General features: G+C 35.4%; 1 protein-coding gene across 4 annotated transcripts in view; it reads right to left on the bottom strand.

The window, feature by feature from the left end:
- The window catches only part of CNKSR2 (connector enhancer of kinase suppressor of Ras 2), a 245,805-nt gene that overhangs the window by 185,423 nt on the left and 39,444 nt on the right, over positions 1 to 20,938 (bottom strand). For all 4 annotated transcript variants that reach the window (XM_008154569.3, XM_008154570.3, XM_028129718.2 and 1 more), the window contains exons 2-3: positions 14,627 to 14,790; positions 5,329 to 5,531 (exon numbers count right to left, since the gene is read on the bottom strand). In XM_008154569.3, the coding sequence (XP_008152791.1) occupies positions 5,329 to 5,531; positions 14,627 to 14,790 (367 nt within the window). The remainder of the gene's footprint in view (positions 1 to 5,328; positions 5,532 to 14,626; positions 14,791 to 20,938) is intronic.

Raw genomic sequence — 20,938 nt, 5'->3', positions numbered from 1 at the left:
CTAAACAAACTACAAGCTAATAAGGAAAGCTAAAATGTTGAAGTTAAAAGAATATCTGGAAGACCTTACTATTTCCCAGCACTGCTGCTCCTGAAGGGCTGTCCATGAACAGTGGCAGTACTACATCACTGCTCATATTTGGAAAAAGAGGTGCCCAGTAAGAGCAGTGAACACATGAGAAGAAATAAGACCCAACAACAATGAGCTGCAATATCTAAGAAGGTATTAGTTCAACCATTTTCTTAGATAAGGTAAAAGATTGCACAGAAATCTTGTTTTCCTTTAGCACCTATTAAAAAAGAAACTACAGGCCCCAAATGGAGTCACTTGTGCTAAGTCTCATTTGAATAACCAATACTTAATGGCAGTTTCAGCCTCTCCCAGCAGTGAATTTTAAACCAATCAGCTTGGATTTTTTCTGATCAGCACTAGTGAGGTGACCTTCCAGATAAGACCTCTGAAGTCCCTGCCGCTATGGCAAGGTAACCTTGTCTGAAATAATTCTTTTGTTTGTAACTCCCCTCACCCTTCTGGCTATAAAAGCCTTCCATTTTGTACAACTCATCTGAGCTCCTTTCTGCTTGCTAGATGGGATGCTGCCCAATTCACAAACTGTTCAATAAAGCCAATTAAGATCTTCAAATTTATTTAGTTTATTTTGTTTTTTTAACACACCCTAACTCATATGCCTTAAACACTTTAAAGATTTTCAGTGATATAAAAACTTATCTCATGGATCCCTTCAAAATAGAATGGGCTTGAAAGAATTTCATAATCAATAAGAATTAGGATTTATGCTAAAAATAAGAGAAAAAACAATCTGTTACAATAAATAGCAAAATAAACTTCTATAAATAATATTTTTGAATACTTTTAGTGATGTTACTGTACACCATAATACATGCAGTGATCTGTAAACCTCCAAGTATAGACTGATTTGGCAAAGCCATATAAAATGGCAAGAAAGATAAGGTGTGAATAACAGTAGAATGTAGGTTAAAAATAGACAAGTAAACTATGCATTGAAAATGAATAGTAAAGCTACCACCTGTGATTCAACTCTGAGACTTTTCCTCTGGGAAAGTCTATTTCATTCAAGTCAATATTTAAAATGTGAGGAAAACTTTTTGTTAGATTTAGATTTTTTTTATAAGAAATGTAAGGAGCTTGTTTTTGAAAATAAATCTTATTTGAATGGAAGTTCCACTGGAATTGGATTTTTTACGAATTGTAAATATTTTTCCCTAGCACTCCACCTCTTAAGCCTTAAACCAGGCGTCCTCAAACTACGGACCGCGGGCCACATGCGGGTGTTTTTGCCGTTTTGTTTTTTTTACTTCAAAATAAGATTGTGCAGTGTGCATAGGAATTTGTTCATAGTTTTTTTTAAACTATAGTCCGGCCCTCCAACGGTCTGAGGGACAGTGAACTGGCCCCCTGTTTAAAAAGTTTGAAGACCCCTGCCTTAAACATTCAAGTTTTTCAATATCAGAAGATATCTCATTGATGCCTTCAAAGTAGAATGAGAAATAAACTTTCAATAAATAAAATTCTGTATAGCAATTTGAATTATGAACGACAAAAATAGAAAAATGGTATTCTTTAGAATTTGAAGAGAAATACTAAAGTGCAAATAAATGCGTATATATGCTTCATTCCTAAGGATCACTTCCTCAAAATTCTTAAGAATTAGTCAGCTTCCAAAAGGGGATGTAGCATGACAAATGATAAAGAAGAAATAAGAAGGGCTTTGGTATCAGATAAAAATAGATTCAAATTATAATTTTCATACTAGGTGAATGACTTTAGGCAAATTATTTAATGTCTCATATATATAATGGGGATAATAATACCTACTTTGTGGGACTTCAGTGAGTTGATATATGTCAAGTATCTAGTTCAGACTCCAGAGTTAAAGATTTTTGCTTATTTTTCTTTTCCTCTCTCCCCCTTCAAGTGACATCAAATAAAAATTGCAATTAAATCCAATCATATTGCTGTGCATGCAAGTTCTCCCCAAAATGTAACAAAAAAATTAATGCCAAAAATTTATTGCTTAAAAAAATTAAGCCACTTGTTTTATAACAAAATAACCATATTTAAACTGGCAGAATTATATCACATTATAAACCAAAGGAATAAACTAAGGTTAAAGACCAAATGCTTAGCAATATTTGATTGCAGTGGCCATTTTAAACTCTTCAAAGTAAAGCAAATCTATACTGACAAATCAAAATATTAAGAACTTTTGATCAACATTATTTCTATGGAACTTTTATAATTAACTATATAAGTTCTAAGTTATTCAAAAGCAAACAAAATTTAAACAAGACATATTCTTAACCTTATATAAAGAAAGCATAAATACAGATTAGCTCTGTTCTAGCACTTAAAATGAAGCAAACAAAAATATTAAGTAAATTTATTTAGAGAAGAGTTAGGGACTTAAATCATGATTTTATAGGTCACTATAAGTTTTGTTAGTGTTTATCCTTTGAGATTACATAAATGGAAATAAATTATATATATATTCCTCATGTGGCTTTTGTGAACAGGGCCCATGAGTTATAGAATATTAGAGCTTAGAAGAGATCTTCAAATTCTATAGGTCTTATATCCTTATTCTAAAAAGAAAATAAAAACAGGGGTTAAGTTTAAGATTACCCAAGGCTTGAGGCAGAGCTGAATCTCAACTCTTTGTCAGTCACCTGCTCTTTAAACTACTGCAGGATGTATTTCAGTAGGGATTCATAATAATGGTCTTGGAGAACACTGCTCTTTTGGCTTTTCTAACATTGATTAGAGTGTTTTGTTTCCTTTTTAATTTGTGGAGCACAATGACACAATAGGGCACATGTGGAGTGTTGTCTTGCTTGTTTGCTACCTAAAAATATTTTTTTTCTTTGAAAGGAATAAAAATATAAGTTAAATACAAACACACTAACAATAGCTAATAAAAGACTGGCACAGTTGAAGATACAATCCTATTACATTGAAATTGATTTGGGGACCTTCTGAAATGTATACTGGCCAAGGAGCAGTGAAGATATTCATACAATCCATGGCAAGAGGAGGAAGCAAAGTCAAGCTTCCAAAACAGAATTAGCATTCATCATATGTCTTCTCTTTTCCATCACCACTAAAATATTAAGAATCTATGCAAAGGGATGTTAATATGATACTGAACTATTCTGAATAACAAAGCATTTCACAGAAACATTTCTTCAAAGAGGAGTTATCACTTACCTTTACCCCATAGCCAATTCATGTAAAAGCACTAAACTGGTGCTGGTAAGGTCACATATATCCTGATTCCCTAATCTACAACACATTTTCAGTCCTTAACCTACTTAATCTCACAGCAGCATTTGACTCTACTGACCACTGCCTTTTGCTCCTACAGCTCTTTACTCCCACCTTAAATATTCTCCCCTTGCACAGAAAAGGTAATTATGTGAGGTGATGAACATTTTAATGAACCTTAATGTGGTAATCATTTTGCAATACAAGTGTGTATCAAATCATCACATTGTACACCTTAAACTTGCAGAGTGTCATGTTAATTTTATCTAAATGAAGTTGAAAAAATAAAGCAACACCAAAATCTCAATAGAAAGACAACAAACTCTTTACTGCCTTTGCTTCCATGAAACCACTCTCAACTAATTCTCTCCTTCCTCTTCAGTTATGTCTTATTATTTTTTTTTCCATAGCTAAACTTCTAATCATTCTTCAGTTGTTGTGGTCCACAGAGCTCATTCCTCATCCAAGTTCTCTGCAGTCACTCAAATGTATTTCTTTAGTACCCACTACAGGTTAGAAACTCTTCTAGATAATTTAGATATCACTGAACAAAAGAGCTGAAAATCCCTGCTGTCTTCCGGCACACTAGTCATATAAAGACTAGTCAGACTAAGAATACTATATGAAAAAAGGAGACGTATGTACTACTATTTGTAATACTTTAAACAATAAAATAAAATTAAAAAATACTATCTGAGTAAATTATGTAGTGTGTTAGAAGGGTTTATGTGTTATGGAAAATAAATAGAGCAGAGAATTCTGTAATTCTCCTTACACCACCATATTAATCTATCTATGACTTTGATGATCCCCAAATTTCTATCAACCATATATCTTTTATGAACAGCAATACTCTAAAGACCTTCTCACTTGAATATTCTCCAGCCATCACAATTTATAATGCCTGACACTCAACATTTGTCTTCCACCATAAGTTGTTCCTCCTCTTTTGATAATGGCACTACCATCCGTTGGTTCAGCCAAGTCAGATACCCTTAATTTAATATATCTCCTTTTTCCTTAGTTTCTAGATCTTACTTGTCACCAAGTCTTATTTATATGCATAAATATCTCCAACATTCTTCCATCTTCACTGCTCCTTCTTTAATTAATTAAAAGTATCAATAAAGAGAAGTGGAGAGGATCAATTCTGTAGTCAGATACCTGGACTGAATCCTGGCTCCAATGCTTAATTGTCATTTGGTTTTGAACTTAACTTCTGTAAGTGCTAGTTTTCCTATCTATAAAAAAAGACAACCATCCTATTGTTACTGTATTAAATGAGTGTGGCTGGGGTAGCACTGACAGTAGCAGCAGCATGATTAGTTTCTAAAATAGCTTCTTAACTGGTTACACTTATTCTAGCCTTAATCTTCTCTAAACTTTCTCAACACTAAAATTTACAAATCAGAACACAACAATGACTCTAAATAGGCCCCCACTGGCTGCAGCATTAAGTCCAAATGCCTTAGCATGGCAAATAATTTCTTTCTTTTTTTTCCCCTTCTCGTCTTTCCTTTTAAAAACTTAAACTGTTAAAAACATCATCATTATAGGTAAGTCAGCCTGGAACTAAACTTTTCTGTGAAAGATCTTCAAAATATAAACTTCAGTTTTCTTTTTTCAATTTATAAAAAAGTCTCAGTAGAAGTTTTAAAGTTATCACAAGGTTGCCCCCCCCCCCGTATTTTTATGGTCAAAATGTTAAATTACATTTGATTTCATTGATCACCGTGGTATGATATAACACAAACTAAGCATTTTGAGAAATTTTGCAGCAATGGAAGCCAAATAGATGATTTTAAATAATTTCCTTCAGGTTTTTGTCACATTTCCTCTTCCTATGATACAAACATAAAACACCACTGTCTAACTTCATAGATTGCTATGTGTGTGCTTGCATATATTTTTGTATGTGTGTGTGTCTCTACCTGTCCAATCCTTTCACAAGAAAACATGAAATAACATCATATTCAAACTGGAGTTCAAAGAAAATTACTTCTGAAACATTTGGAAGATTTTTACCTGTCTAGCCAGGCAAGCAGGCTCTTGGCTGCTCCAATCAGATCCACAACTGAAGTCAGAAAGTCATTTGGCAATTTTCGGCTGGTTCTCCCATCATAATGGCCACTCCTTCTCCTCCCTGTTATAAAATTCTGTAGATTTTTGGCAGATGCATTCAACTTGTGAGAAAGGGTTTTTAGATTTTCTGTTTCCAAGCCATAATTCTGAATTATAAAAGAAAGAGAACAAATATACTTAAAGTCAATATTTTATTCATTCATTAAAATATTTACTGAGCACTTTACTACATACAAGTCATGGAACTAGTCTTAAAAGTAACAAATGAGCCTGGCCTGTATTGCTCAGTGCCTTGGTCGGCAAACTGCGGCTCGCGAGCCACATGCAGCTCTTTGGCCCCTTGAGTGTGGCTCTTCCACAAAATACCACGGCCTGGGCGAGTCTATTTTGAAGAAGTGGCGCTAGAAGTTTAAGTTTAAAAAATTTGGCTCTCAAAAGAAATTTCAGTCGTTGTACTGTTGATATTTGGCTCTGTTGACTAATGAGTTTGCCGACCACTAGCTCAGTGGTTGAGCACTGACATATGAACCAAGAGGTCCCTGGTTCGATTCCTGGTCAGGGCAATGCTCGAGTTGCGGGTTGCGGGCTTGATCCCCAGTAGAGGGTATGCAGGAGGCAGCTGATCAATGATTCTTTCTCATCATTGATGTTTCTATCTCTCCCTCTTCCTTCCTCTCTGAAATCAATAATTTTTTTTTAAGTTACAAATGGGTAAGCTAGGATTCCTGGTCTAGTGAATCCAGTCAAGTGAGGATTTGGGGAAATGTCAGATAAATTACAATAAAATGTGTACTAGTAAAGTACTAATATGAACATGGATAGATGAGGGCATTATATCTTGGAACTATTCCACCCAAGACAGAAAAAGATTATAAGGAACCAGAAGTGTTTTTTAAAACCCAAACATAAGTTCATTTGCTTGTGAAATTCATTATTGTCAACAATTATTTTTGAGTATCTATTATAATAGCATGTGCATATTGTGATTGTAGGTGCTAGGAAAAATTCTGCCCTCAAAGTGAGCAATGTAAGCACAACCTAACAATAAAAAGAAGCAAGAAATAGATCACAGAATATATTTTTTTCTGTGTCCTCTCCAAAATGTTTCAAATAAGAAGTTTCTTTTATAATATGGTACCAGGAAAAACTCTGCTTCCTCAGGGGAACCAATGCACTTTCTCCTTTTTATAATACAAATTATTAAATTAAACTTATATTTACTTTTATCATGGTTACATTAGCTCACAGTCAAATGTGAAACACATCTAAGGCAATCATAGTGACTTTTTGGTAAGTGTATTTGTTTTCGTTTCTTTGGTCTCACTTTTCAATTTCTAGTAATGTTTATTATTTTACCCTAAATATTTTATCTACAAATTAATGCAGAAAGTGATTACAAGAAATAATGCAAACAAGTTTTTCTACAGTATTCATTAGGAAAATATTATAGGATCCCCTCAAATAAACTCTAGGGGAAGATTTTAGTTACAATTAAATTTTAAAGCAGCTAATTGCGAGTTGTAAAACATCTCTAAGAAAGGCTGGCTAACTCGATCAAAGGATGACGATGATTGAACTACTCAGCAAAACATACATTACTGTCCCGTGTAGAATTAAAAGTATTATCACTTTACAGAAATTATGAAACACGAAGATTTCTTTGTTTGCTTAAAGAGCTCAGAGCTTAGAGTAGACAGAGTTCAGAATGGAACAAGTCACCAGGATGCCTGGTGACAACAAATGATACAAAATGGAAGATAAAATACTAAGGGAGTAAAAAAGGGAAGCAAATGGTACATGAGTTTAGCTATATTATTAAGCCAACAACCACTAGAAGTACCTTTTATTATTAAGTTAACAACCACTAGAAGTACCTATTCTATATGAAATTTAGGTTTATTTTTTCCATAGTAATTTAAGAAAAGCAAATTTAGAGGAGATAAAAGGAGGGACTGGAGATGGTTTGGATGCATAAACATTAAATACTCCATTATGTTAAGTATGCTAACACTAAAGATTTAATAGTGATAAAAGTCTGATTGCTCTTTGCTGAGAATTTACATTTTTACAAAAAGAACATCTTTTTGGAGCCAAGGATTTTTTAAAAATTATAGAATATTAAATTTTCACTGCTTAATTTAAATAGCAATATTTTCTCTCTCAAGTTAAAAGGTTTGGCTTGCACAAATAAAACAACATTCAATTCAAATTCTATTGCACCTGAGCATGGATTATCTGTGAAACCTTTGAAAGATTTAATGAAGATTGTCACTATATTAAGAAGGAAATCTTTGTATAAGTTTATAAAAGGTACTCTCTAATGACTAGATAGAACAATTTGAAGTTATATTAATGAAATGTAAATATTTCTGAAGTCCTTAAAACATTTTCAGATGTTTTCCTGTGTTAAAGCATTTTCCCTGAAGTATAACAATGTTTGCATTTTTGCATACTAATGATTTCAATGAGTACCTTTTAATTATAAACAAATTATAACATTTTTTTAGAGAAGCTCAAATTATAATAGTTTATTAGAGAGGAATTGATTAGATTCTAATCAATCAACCTGGTAATGGTTTAGCTCTGTAGCCATTAGCTTCCATAAAAATTAATTTAAATTATGTCTATCTATATAAGCATCTCAATAATAAAAATCTGAAGGCAGAGCAAAAGTACTTTGAAAACTTCTACATTTAAGACAGTATTAGTTTTATTTTTAATACAATTCAAGAATTAGGGGAGTAGAAAAGTCCTCTGAACAAAACTTGGAAAGATATCCTGAGAAGGCCTCCAAACTTGGAAACCTACTGAAAAAAATATCCTACATGGAGAAAAGGTGAAAAATGAGGAGGATAGAAGAATGTAGAGGCAAGAGATAAAAGATCAGTAAAAAACTGAGAGGGAAATACTTAACTGATCCTAGTTAACAAATATAAGTAGTTAAACTAATAATTCAAAATCATTTTTTCAATTTTAGAAGAGTTATAAAAATAGGTTAGAATCTTATTGTGGTACTACATTAAGAAAAGGATGGATTAACTGACCATTCAAGTTAATTTTTGTCGTCACAATTCTCAATTCTAAGTAGCTCAAAATCAATTACTGTCAACACAAATATCTTCCTGCTATTTCTTTCGTGAAAGGGAATAGTTGTTGTGACTCGCTAAGTTACCAGTAAATTACACTCTCTTGCCTGTCATGTAAACAAGCATCAGGTAAATAAAGCAATTCTTTGCTTTTGGCCACAGGTATGTACTACCTCAACCTTATAAAAATACAAGTTTATTCATTACAGACTGGCTTTTCACTGGATATGCATGGAAAACCTAGGCATTACTATTGGTATAGAAAAGACTACATAAAAAAAGTTTGAACATAAAATGTATTAAGCTATTTTCTTTTCCTATGTTACCTATTTGTTCATATACTTGGCCAATAAGATGTCTGCCAGGAATCTTTTGTGACTCTGGACTGATTCAACATAGCCTGTCTAGTCTTAAGGAACTTAAGAAGTTCATACTGCTCTTTTCTTTCAATTATATGCATGCAAAACCACAGGAAAGAAAGGAATAATGGAACACACTTAACATTTCAGTGGCAAAGTCTCACTAAACACACAACTAAAAATATTCAATACTGGCACCACATATTTTACAATGTCAATGCTATTTTATTTAGAGCTCCTCATCTGAATGTAGCATGTAACAGGTGTTTAGGTTTCATAATACTTTGCTTTAAAAATGAGTGAGTCCTAAATAGATTGCTTTAATGAAGTTTTTTAGAAATTATTTTGAGATGAATGAACCAAGCAATTATGTTGCAAAGAAACAAATCCTAGCAATTGCAGACATCAAAAATTTCCTGCAAAATGCCTACCTATTATAAGAAAAGTACACAAAGAATGAAATACAAACTATTTTTATCCTGTCATAAATGATTTACTATACTTCCAAATAAAAGGTGTATTGTCAGAATATAAATTAAGGGCTATGAATTAAACTATATATAGTTTATTTATGCTTTACTATTAAGCATATTAAATAAAAGCATAACAGCTTGAAAGAGTTCATACACCTCCAAATCATGAATAGCTTAATTCTTTCTAGAATAAGATGGTACAAACAATATAGTTGGTGCTTAATAAATACACTGAGTGGCCAGATTATGATGATCTCTGAACGCATAATAATCTGGCCACTCAGTGTGTATCCTATATAATAAAAGGCTAATATGCAAATTGTCCCCTGGATCAGGAGTTCGACCAGCAGGCAGGCCGGCCAGCCACCCATGTCCCCTCCCCCTGGCCAGGCTGGCCGGACCCCACCCATGCACGAATTCATGCACCGGGCCTCTAATATATATATATATACACACACTGAGTGGCCAGATTATTATCTGTTCAGCGATCATAATAATCTGGCCACTCAGTGTATATACTGCATGGGTTCATAAAAATTAGCTGCCAAACATTTATTCCCATCAGGAATAACTTTAAGACAAGGCAGATGAAAATATTCCAAAGCTTAAAAGAAGCAAAGAAATTTGTTAATTACTCTGTGTCTTCTTATACTAGAACAGATACTTCAGTCAGAGGTTGTATAAGTAAGAAAAAAAAGATAGTTCTCTGGAGAAAGGCAGAGAATCTTATCCAGTAAGATAACATTAATTTAATATCCTCTATGTTCTAAGCACTGGACAGAAAGCATATTGGAGGAACAAAAATCTAAGCAAAGAATTATCATGTGGTACAAAGTATAAATTGCCTTTCTTTCCATCACTTCCCACTGTGCACCAGCCAAATAAAAATTCTCATTTCTCTATGAACACTCCATAGTCTTTCACAATTGTTTTTACATATGATATTTCTTCTGCCTAGGTAAATTTTCCCAACTTTTTTGTCTGGTGAACATCTTTTCATCCTAAAAGTCTCAATGCAAACCCCACCTACACTTCCTGGATCCCGTAGTAGAGTTCATCATTTCCTTCCGCACTCCCCTGGGATTGTCTTTAAATTTATATCTTTCAATGACTATCGTCTTCTTTACTAGATGGCATACATCTTAAGAGCACAGATTATGCCTTCTTCATCATTGTATTCCCCACTGTAGCACTGTTTGAACATGAATATATAGGTGTTGAAAGAAGAAATAAGTACATTTGATGTAAGAAAAGGTACAAAAGCCAGTAGAATCATTAGTTTCAAAGAGACAAGACAGTTTCTCATTCACAATAGCAGAATTTCTGGTCTAGTCACCTCAGCTTGTTGATGTGGGATCTCACCTTATGATTTTATAATGGCATGTAGAAATAAATCAGAATTTATTGCTCAGTAATTTGCTTTATATTCACTGGAAAACATCTGTTGCATAAACTGGAAGATATCTGCACTTCTAACTTGCTGATATATAACCATTAAGCAGTGAAAAGGAAGTTTAATATTTGACCTCTCTGGGGATTGTGAGCAATTTATTGCTGGATAAACACAAAGAATGAGTTTACTCTTTTGTGTGGGTTTTTTTTTCTGTGTTAACTTCCAGAACAGGTCAACCACATAATGAAGTTTTCCCAAGAAAATGATGTAATACTATGGTGCTTAAACCCACAACTGTAGAGGGATTAAAACTTAGAATTTGAAGGGATTTACCATAGCTCCAGAGCTCAAACATCAAAATGGTCTGGACATCTGTCTCTGATGTCATCCTTTTAAATAAGTTAAGGTCAGCAGAGCTTGTTCGGGAGCCAAACTCCAAAGCCTACAGGTCTAGACTCTCTGTAGGTAACACTGCAATCATCAATCTTCCTTCTTTAAACTGGCAGTGTAGGAGCCTAGCACTCGAGGGTCTCATCTATATGAAGCTCTACTTATAAGACATACATACACCCTGGACTTTAAACTCTGACACACCCAACTGCTGCTATGATAGAAGATGTGGCAAACAGGGGACTGCTGGATTAGATGCTCATTTCCAAACCACTCTATTGCACCTTCATGGCCACTCTGACTCAGATTTGGAGACCAGCATGCAAAAGCACTGTGGACCCTTACCTTACCCCAAGGACTCGTTTATTTCATATATTATTTTGTGATCTGATTCATACAAGGGGTAGAGTGTACATGTGTGTTCTGGTCTGAATTTAGTTATCTTATCTCAGGAATAGGGAAATAAGAAGATTGCCAAACTATTATGTAAAAATTGTGTCAAGACTCTTTCATCGATACTTTCAAAAATATTTATTCAGCACCCACTCTTGCCTGGCATTTGTGCTACATACTAGCTGTTCAATAAACAGTCACTTTCCCCCCATAGCTTACAGTCTAATGAAGAAACAGATATTAAAATGATAAACACACATATACATCTATAATTAACAGATGACATGATGGTTAAGAAATAGAATAACATTGGAGGGTTAATTTTAGACCAGACATGGGTGGAGGAGTGATCAGGAAATATCTCTTTGAGGAGATGACAATTAATGAGGAGATGACAATTAAGGTAAGACTGAAATATATAAGTGGGAGTTGCTATTCAATGAATATGGTTTCAGACTCTACTCTTCTTTAGAAACTGCTTTCAGTCTGCTCTTTACCCCCCCTTGCTTATCCAATTCGCTTTTTTGGTAAAATTTGATGACATTATTGATATTCTTTAATGAAAATAGGATTCCCTATTGCTTTTGTGACAACTCTTTTGTGGTTGTTTTCATGCTTCTCTGACCACTCCATAAGCCTCCTCTGCAATTTCTTCTTCTTCCTACTCAGCCAGAGTGCTGAGTGTGGAGCTGTGTCCTTTGTTTTATATATTCTAGAGGCCCTCCCCTCTATCTATGGATTCTATCCCTATATTCTTGAGACTCCAAATTTTGTATATTCAGTTACTTTTCAACTTCAAACCCATACGTTCATCTCTGATGAGTATCTCTTTCTTGATAACCCAGAGATGCCTCAAATTCAACAAATTCAAAACTTGATTTATAGTCCCACCTAAAACTGTTCTTGCTGCCATTGCCTATGTCCATTACTATAAAATCATTGACTCTATCTCTGCAGCTAGAAAAGATGGAATCTTTCTCAACTCCTTCCTTAATCTTACCCCTCATCGTCACCAGCTCTTTTCTATTCCTGTTGCATATCCATCCTTGGTTCAAGCCCTAATTATAGCCTGAGTAGATTATTTTAAACATTACCTAATTATTCTCCCCATCTATAGTTTATGCTCACTCTATTCCATCATTTTCATTACTATCAGTTACCTTTTAAATACAATTATTTGATTAGTCTTGCATGGTTCTCCAATGCGCACATTAACAAGTACAAATCTCTTACCATGATGTTATGGTTTACTGTCTGGCCCTATCTTTCCCCCCCTCACTTAATTTTTTTAAAATATTTATTGTTAAAAGTATTACATATGTCCCCCTCCACTGACCCATTTTAGCCAGCCCCCACCTCTCCAAGATCTTCACCATTCTATTGTCTGTGTTATGCATATATGCATGCAAGTTCTTTGGTTGATCTCTTCCCACTCACCCACCCTCCCCCACCTTCCCTCTGAGATTCTGCAGTCTGCTCTATGCTTCTATGTCTCTGGATCTATTTTGTTTATCGGTTTATTTTGTTCATTATGGCCCTATCTTTTCATGCCTATTTCCTCTACTGTTTCCCCACCTATTTTTTTTGTCATCCCAAATAGCTTACCATTTTTCAAACACACCAGGCAAGCTCTTTATTCTGTGTGCATGTGTACATGTTATCTACCTGAAATACCATTCCCTCTGTTCCTCCATCTACCAAACACATGCTCATTCATACTCTATGAGGTTTCTTAAATATTATCTCTTTTACAATATAAACCCATCTATTTTAGGCATGCTAGTTATTTTCACTTCTGTGACCCCATAATATTTAGCATATACTTCATTTTAGTAATTATACTATAGTAATGTGATTATTTGTATGTAATTCTCTAGGCTTTTCAAGAGAGCAGAAACTAGATCTTACATCTGACACACACACTGCTGAGTGTATTAACTGATTTTTAAATTATGTTTAATTATCCACTCATTCCTTATTAAACATCATCATCTTAATAATACTTATTATTTACTGAATGCCTACTGTGTGTTAGGTGCTGAATTAGGCACTATACAAACACTGTCTCATTTGCTTTTTACAACAGCATCAAAAGGTAGTTGTTATTATCTCTGTTTTAAATAAAATAACTAAGGCTATGGTGAAATTATTTCCCCATAAATGTCAATAATTTATGTAGCCAAATTTCAATCCCAGAATATTATAAGACATGATCTTTTTCATTGTAGTTCTACCCCCTCACAAATATGTGGAAAATGTAAAACCAATCAGGTTATTGTCATGTTATCTAACATGGAAAAAAAATCTATGTTCCTCTCAGAATATCTAATGTACTAACAGAATATTGCAGGATTATTTTGACATTGCTTTATCTTCTCTAATTAGGTATTGCTCTTTTAACATACAAAAAATAACCATACAAAGTACAATATTCCATTTTCATGGATGCATACATCAAGAACAAGTAAATACGTCGATTGAAGAATAATTTTTCTAAAATAGGATTAATTAATATTTGTGATCCTAAATCAAAACTTTTAGAAGTGAATGGATTTTATAACTGATTATATACAAGTGAATACCCTAAATGCTATGAAAACTCCTTTGGTGAGCTTTAACTTAATTTTTTCAAGTAGCTGAACATAATGTCACTAGCTGAGTTGTAACTCTCCTTTTTGTTAATTGTGGAATTTAAAATTTTTTAGTTATTGATTTTAAAGAGAAAGCATGCAAGGAGAGAGATGGAGGGAGGAAGGAAGGGAAGAAGAGAAGGGAAAGAGAGATCCATTTATTGTTTCACTTATTTATGCATTCATTGGTAGATTCTTGTATGTGTCCTGACTAGAAATCGAACCTGCAACCTTTGCATATTGGGACAATGCTCTAACCAGCTGAGCTACTGGACCAAGGCTAAACCTCTTTAATTTGCAATTTGGCACTGTATAATATACCAAATTTAATGAAGGAGGAAAATACCACATCCAGTTGTTTGAACCTTAGGGGACTTTTTCTACTAGTATTTAAATTAGTTTTAAAAACAGAAGGACAGAAGGAAACAAAAAGAAAAAGAAAAAAGAAAAAATAAGTTTAAAAGGAAAGAAAACGACAAAAAGTAAAGTTTCCCTTCCCACCAGTTTATGTCCTTACCAGTGCACACAGAAGGTCAACTGCTTCCAAGATCAGCTCCTGATGGCCAATGCGGCTGACCCCCAGGTCTTCTAGCTCCTGATGTGTAATGCGCAGCAGCTGGTCCCCACTGATCTTCTCCCTCTCAAAGTTCTTAATATACTGTTGCAAACAGTCATCAAGACCTGCAAAAGAAAAAGATGGTAGACCAGAATAAAAAAATCAGTTGAACCAAACAAATAGGAAAATAAAACAAGCATTAAGCCCTCCCAAGCCACAATTCCAGTCTATTTGAACTCTTGACTAGTTCAGTCATCTACCTTTTCTCAATCTATATATGTGCTGAGTGGGAAGAAATCACTTCATCATACTCCTAATGGTTAAATTCTTATTTGGATGTTCAACTCAGCAATTATGGAATTTGTTACCTCTCTTCTCAGCAGTTCTCTTTGTTGGCTATTTAATAAAGTGTGCTAACAGGCAGGCTCCCCTATTTCCAAAGTTATCTGCATCCCATTCCTCCTTCCTTCTTTAATCCCACTGCAGAGGAGAGATATCTTTCTTCCTATACAAGGCTAATTGATCTCCCTGTGCTCTGGAATTCCATCTACTGCCACCTTAACACTACTTCAAAAATTAAAAAAATTAAATGCTCTTTTTATTTTAACTCTTTCCTATTCATTGACTCTTTCTTTGTTCAAACTGCTGGCATCTTAAAAAAACAAAATAAAACAAAAATAACACCTTTCTTTGAGTTCCTTGATCTCAAGTTCTCCAGTAGTCTGTTATTCCCATCAGAATTAAACCCCTTACCATTATTTCCTCAACTGCTATGCACTTCTTAATCCACTGGCATTTGGATTTTACACAAATCCGAGAGCTGAAATCCACAGTGGATACATTTTTAAAGATTATTTAGGGCACTTCATAAGTGTTTGGCTAGGCTATAGAATAGGTTAGCTTCAATAACCTATAAAATGTCTTCATATAAATGATGAACTAGCCTAAGCATATTACGTCTCTCCAGATTTTAAAATAAGGAACACCAAGAAAATTAGGCAATTCACAAAAACGGAAAGGTCTTCATTATATCAAGTAGAGTGATGAGAGACCATAATGGGCTACAATCCAGCTGGAATTACTACAAAGCAGAAATTATAACCAAGTAGAGAAAGCAGAGATGAGGTTAGAACAAATGTGCAAAGGGAAGTCAAGTCCCATAACATTAAGTAGCCACTGAGACAGGAAAAACTTAGTCCTAAAAGCCAACTGGCTCTGATAGGGTCTAGTACCAAGGCAACACATGTAGTTACTATATTATCAAGCTTTCTCAATGTAACCTGAGTTACCCCTGCAGTCTGACTATACTATCTTCTCTTTCTTTCATTTTCCAATAGTCTGTGTTCATTGCTCTCTCCAAGTTCTCTTGCCTCTTCGTCCATTCCTTCTCAGTCCTCTTTCAGGATACTTTCTCCAACTGTCCTAACATACTGTTGCTCTCCTTTCCAGAGACCCCATTCTGGCCTCCTTACTTCTCACTCTTTACATTCTAACTGAACAATCTCATACCTGCCTATGTCTTCAACTACCAACTAAGAGCCTGTACTTCCATTTCAGACCTTGCTGCATTCATTGTCTCAATGAACGGCAGCACCATCTATCCCAGTATACAACCCAAATATATGGGAACCATCTTAGATTTATCTACCTTCCTTATATCCCTGTACCCAACCAATCTCCATGTCTTAAACTGTTCTTCTGAAATATATTTTACATATGTACTTTCCTCTGATTCTCTAGTGCCATCTTCCTAAATCAAGCCATGAATTTTTCTCATCTGGATTAAAGCAGTTTTATGGTTTTACTGCTGCTAGTTATGATACCCTCCAATTAATCTTTCCTAACATAAAAATTCTGATGTCATTCACTATTTCAAAAATTTTCAATGTTTCCTTGTATTTATGACAAAATAAAATCGCAACTCCTTTATATACTGGTCATAGTTCTTCCTGATCTAGACCTTGCCTTCCTGTACAGACTCATTCCAGAACCCTCCTCACTTCTGAATCTCCAACTTCACAGACCTCCATTACAACAATGCCCATATTATATTATAACTCTTTGTTCCCATGTCTGTGTGCCCAATAAATAGGCTGGAAATTGCTTGAGGCTGGACACTGTTTTCTGAATTTGGAGAATCTGGGACTTAGCACAGTGGCTGCCACAGACTGGTGCTTAATAAGTGTAAACTGATTATGCTATATAACCTGGTCAGAACCATAAAGGAACATTTTACATAGAAGCTAAATCTAAAAGTAGTGTGGGCAAAATATTTGGTATATGGCATTTTGAGGCATTAATGTCTTGATACATTGCAGAATAATATGATTGAATGTTATTATTTTGAGTTGATTTTTCTTATGATTTCTCTATTGAAAGCAATGATAAAGGATGGCCTACAGTTCCAATGCTAAGCATCATTAAGTTTAGCAAACAAGTCAGTTACAAGTGGCAGGATAGAAATAAGGAAGAGAGGCTTGTCCTAGATCTCATTAAAACTGTTACCTAATTTAGTTATTGAGGTATATTACTCCATAATATAGGATGTATCTTGGCTCTTGTATTAAAAATGTAAAATATATGGTAAACATACAGCTGGGGTATTATAATAATGTCACTTTATGTCAATATATGTAATTATGAATTATAAAGTGCTTTTATATAGCTTTCTCACCTGAATTATAAATAATCAAAGACCTTATAATATTTGAGAGTTGCTGTTTTGACAAAACCAACACCTCAAACTTAGGTATAGAGAAAATATGGTACAGAAAGAGTCATCTATATAAACCCCACAAAATGAATACATAATAAAATGGGACTAAAGACCTAAATCTCATAACTCTAAGATCTATGCAGCATAGACACATAATAGCTAAAACCCCTATCACTCACTAATACACTATTTTATTTAAAGTAGAGCTATCCCATTTTCAAGAATAAGATATTCTTTAGTGATCATATGACTAGTCTTCAACACTGTAACAGATAAAATAAGAACAAATATATACCAGATTTTAAAAATGTTATTACCTACTCCATTTTCCTAAGATTTTTAAGCTTTAATGTTTAATGAATTATTCCCTTAGGTTCCACGAAATTTTACCCTATTTTGTTGATATGTTCTAAATAACTCTAAGTTAAATTTATAACACCCAATTACAAATTTCCACCTACTGTTCTTAAGAAAACATATAGAAAGTGAATTTTGATCCATAAACCTCACAAATTTACCATGAAGAAAATTGTCTACTTGTAAATTGAAACATTAAATAAACTATATACTACTTTATCTAAGACCATGCCTTAAGAGAGTTGAACAGAAGGCTGGAAATCATTACTACAACCTGTCAGTCTTTTTCAGTAAATTATAATGCTTTTCACCATCTGCAATGAAGAGGAATGAACAAAAAAATCATAGATCTAGAAAGAGGGTCCAAAGAATGGTGAAACATAATAAATAAATCCAATATAAGGTGGAAGTAGAAATGGAGTTATTATAACCTACTGTTAAAAATCTTAAAAACCCACTTTAAAGTGGGTGTTAGAGGATGTCTACTGATACTCCAGGAAATTTTACTTTTACATCATTTTCTACATAACACATGTGCTTATCTAAAAATACAATACTTTGATGCTTATAGCAAAAAATAAAAATGTAAATTCATTGGTTAGAGTTCAGTTGCCACTCACTATTTATGGTGAAGAACAAAGATCTACACTAATAAAAGAGAAAGATGCAAATTGACTGTATGTCCACGAAGCCCACCGGCCAATTAGGAGTGAGTATGCAAATTAACCTGCCAAAGATCATGAGTTAATTTGCATACACAGGCACCAAACGGCCTGGGTCCCGGGAACATCCTCGGTACCCAGGCCGCTCCTAGCCTGTAGGCCCGTGGGTAGGCCCTGAGCGGCCGGGGTCCCAGAACGCCCCTGGCCACTCCGGGCCACTCCGAGCCTACAGGCGCAGGAGCTGAGTGGCCGGGGGTGGTGTTTCCGCCCCGTGGCCGCTTGTGCATGCACTGGCGCCAAGCGGCTGGGTCCATGCCCCCAGCCCGGCAGACACAATGCGGGGATTCAGGCCTTGGGGGTATGCCACCGGCAGCCAGAGACACGCCCTTAGCCCAGTGGACATAACGCAGGGTATCCTTTGCATATGAGCTGCAGAGGAAACACCTTTTCTTTTCTTTTTAAAAAAATATATATTTTATTGATTTTTTACAGAGAAGAGGGGAGAGGGATACACAGTCAGAAACATCGATGAGAGAGAAACATCGATCAGCTGCCTCCTGCACACTCCCCACTGGGGATGTGCCCCCAACCAAGGTACATGCCCTTAATAGGAATCAAACCTGGGACCCTTCAGTCTGTAAGCCAACGCTCTATCCACTGAGCCAAACCAGTTCTAGCGTAAACACCTTTTCTAACTGCTCATTGGCTAAGATCCCTGTACACCACCACTTGCAGTGTTCTTGGTAACTTGGGTAATAAGAATCCAAGAAGGTGATCTAGGGTTTTTCCACCACACTCCTGGAGGAAAAAAAAAGTCTGCTGCTGGAGGGGCTAAGAAATGTCATATCTTGCCCTAGCCGGTTTGGCTCAGTGGATAGAGCCTTGGCCTGCTGACCGCAGGGTCCGGGTTCGATTCTGGTTAAGGGCATGTACCTAGGTTGCAGGCTCCTCCCTGGCCAGGGCCCAGGTCAGGGCTCATGCAGGAGGTAACCAATCAAAGTGTCCCTCTTACATTGATGTTTCCCTCTGTCTCTCCCTCTCTCTTCCACACTCTCTAAAAATCAATGGAAACATATCCTCAGGTGAGGATAAAAAAAAAGAAAGAAAGAAATGTCATATCCTATGAAAGACACATCTTGAAAATGCCTAAAGAAAGTTGTCAATTTTTCATGGTGAAGGGACTGGAGTCTGTGTTGATGAAAACACCTTGGCAGCTGCAGTGGCTGGCAGTGGCTGCAGCAGCAGGGTGATGGGGCTGGTGCCTTCCCCTGATCAGCCCGGTCGCCTCCTGCAGAGGGAGGCCAGACTGCAGCTTAGGCCCCGCTCCCCAGAGGGAGCGGGCCTAAGCCATCAGTAGTACATCCCTTGAGGGCTCCCAGTCCGTGAGAGGGGGCAGGCTGGGCTGAGGGACCCCCCGTCCCCCAGTGCACGAATTTCGTGCACCAGCCCCCTAATCAACATATGAAGATTTGTGAGGACCTGCATCCCTTCTATAAGATAAGGTTAGAAAATTAAAACAAACATGCATCAATCCAATATCCTGAAAATTTCAAGGCAAAAGATCTTACTTTTAAGTTAGTTTTCAGTCCTCTCTTTTTGTGGACACTGCTTTTTGTCCAGATCATCAATGACCAATAACACCATATTCAATTGCCTCATTTCCAATTTCATTCTCCCTAAGAAACTTATTCCTCTATTTCTACCACTCTTTTTCCAGTCTCAGAACCATCTTGGAGGACTCCCAGTTTAATATCTTATCTTGTCAGTTAGTGAGAAACATAATTTCTTCATTCAAAATAGCTCTTGCTTTGTCCTTTCATTTTGGATCTCACTGTCATCACCTTATTCAGGCTGTAGAGTCTGCCCTGATGCCTAGTTGCTCCCCCTGGCATTAGTCTGCCATCTATCACTGCCACATCTCCAAAAACACTCTTTGATCAAGCCACTCCTCGATTCAAAAACTTCAATGACTCCTCCTACTACAAGGTTAAATTTCAAAGATCTTAAATTTTTAATTTATAAGGCTTTTTTGAGGGGAGGGGAGTTCTGGATGTCTGTGTCAGGTAGCATTCAGGTATTAACTGTGACATCTACTATAGATAATAAAAGTATTTTCTATAATATAAATAGCCAGAAACTCATACATATAACCATGCTTTTCTCCTATATATAGGATAGTATATAATCATAAGTAATCTAGCAAAAGACAATTCATATTTAAGATCTGTGGTAGTTCCTAAAGCATCTGAAAATGATAAAATTATATTATGTTGCATTTCAACAAGTGAATTTTACTGAATTCTAATTATCGGGAAACTGGCCAACCTATGTAAATGTACAGGCTACTTAACAGATACCCAGAATATTTAATAAATCTAATTCCTGAAATATTCTAGAAAAATGAGACTATGTAGTTTAAATTTTCCTTAACAACTGTCTTATAGTTCTGGGAAAATATAGCCATACAAATTCTTGACTTCATTCAGAGAAGAGCTAGACATCACTCTTACTTAGTAAAAGTGAACTGACTCTTTGTTC

The sequence above is a fragment of the Eptesicus fuscus genome, chromosome 1 (genome assembly GCF_027574615.1).
Source record: "Eptesicus fuscus isolate TK198812 chromosome 1, DD_ASM_mEF_20220401, whole genome shotgun sequence".
Taxonomy (NCBI): domain Eukaryota; kingdom Metazoa; phylum Chordata; class Mammalia; order Chiroptera; family Vespertilionidae; genus Eptesicus; species Eptesicus fuscus.
The sequence above is the reverse complement of the archived record's forward strand: the minus strand, read 5'-3'. Positions and strand labels throughout refer to the sequence as shown.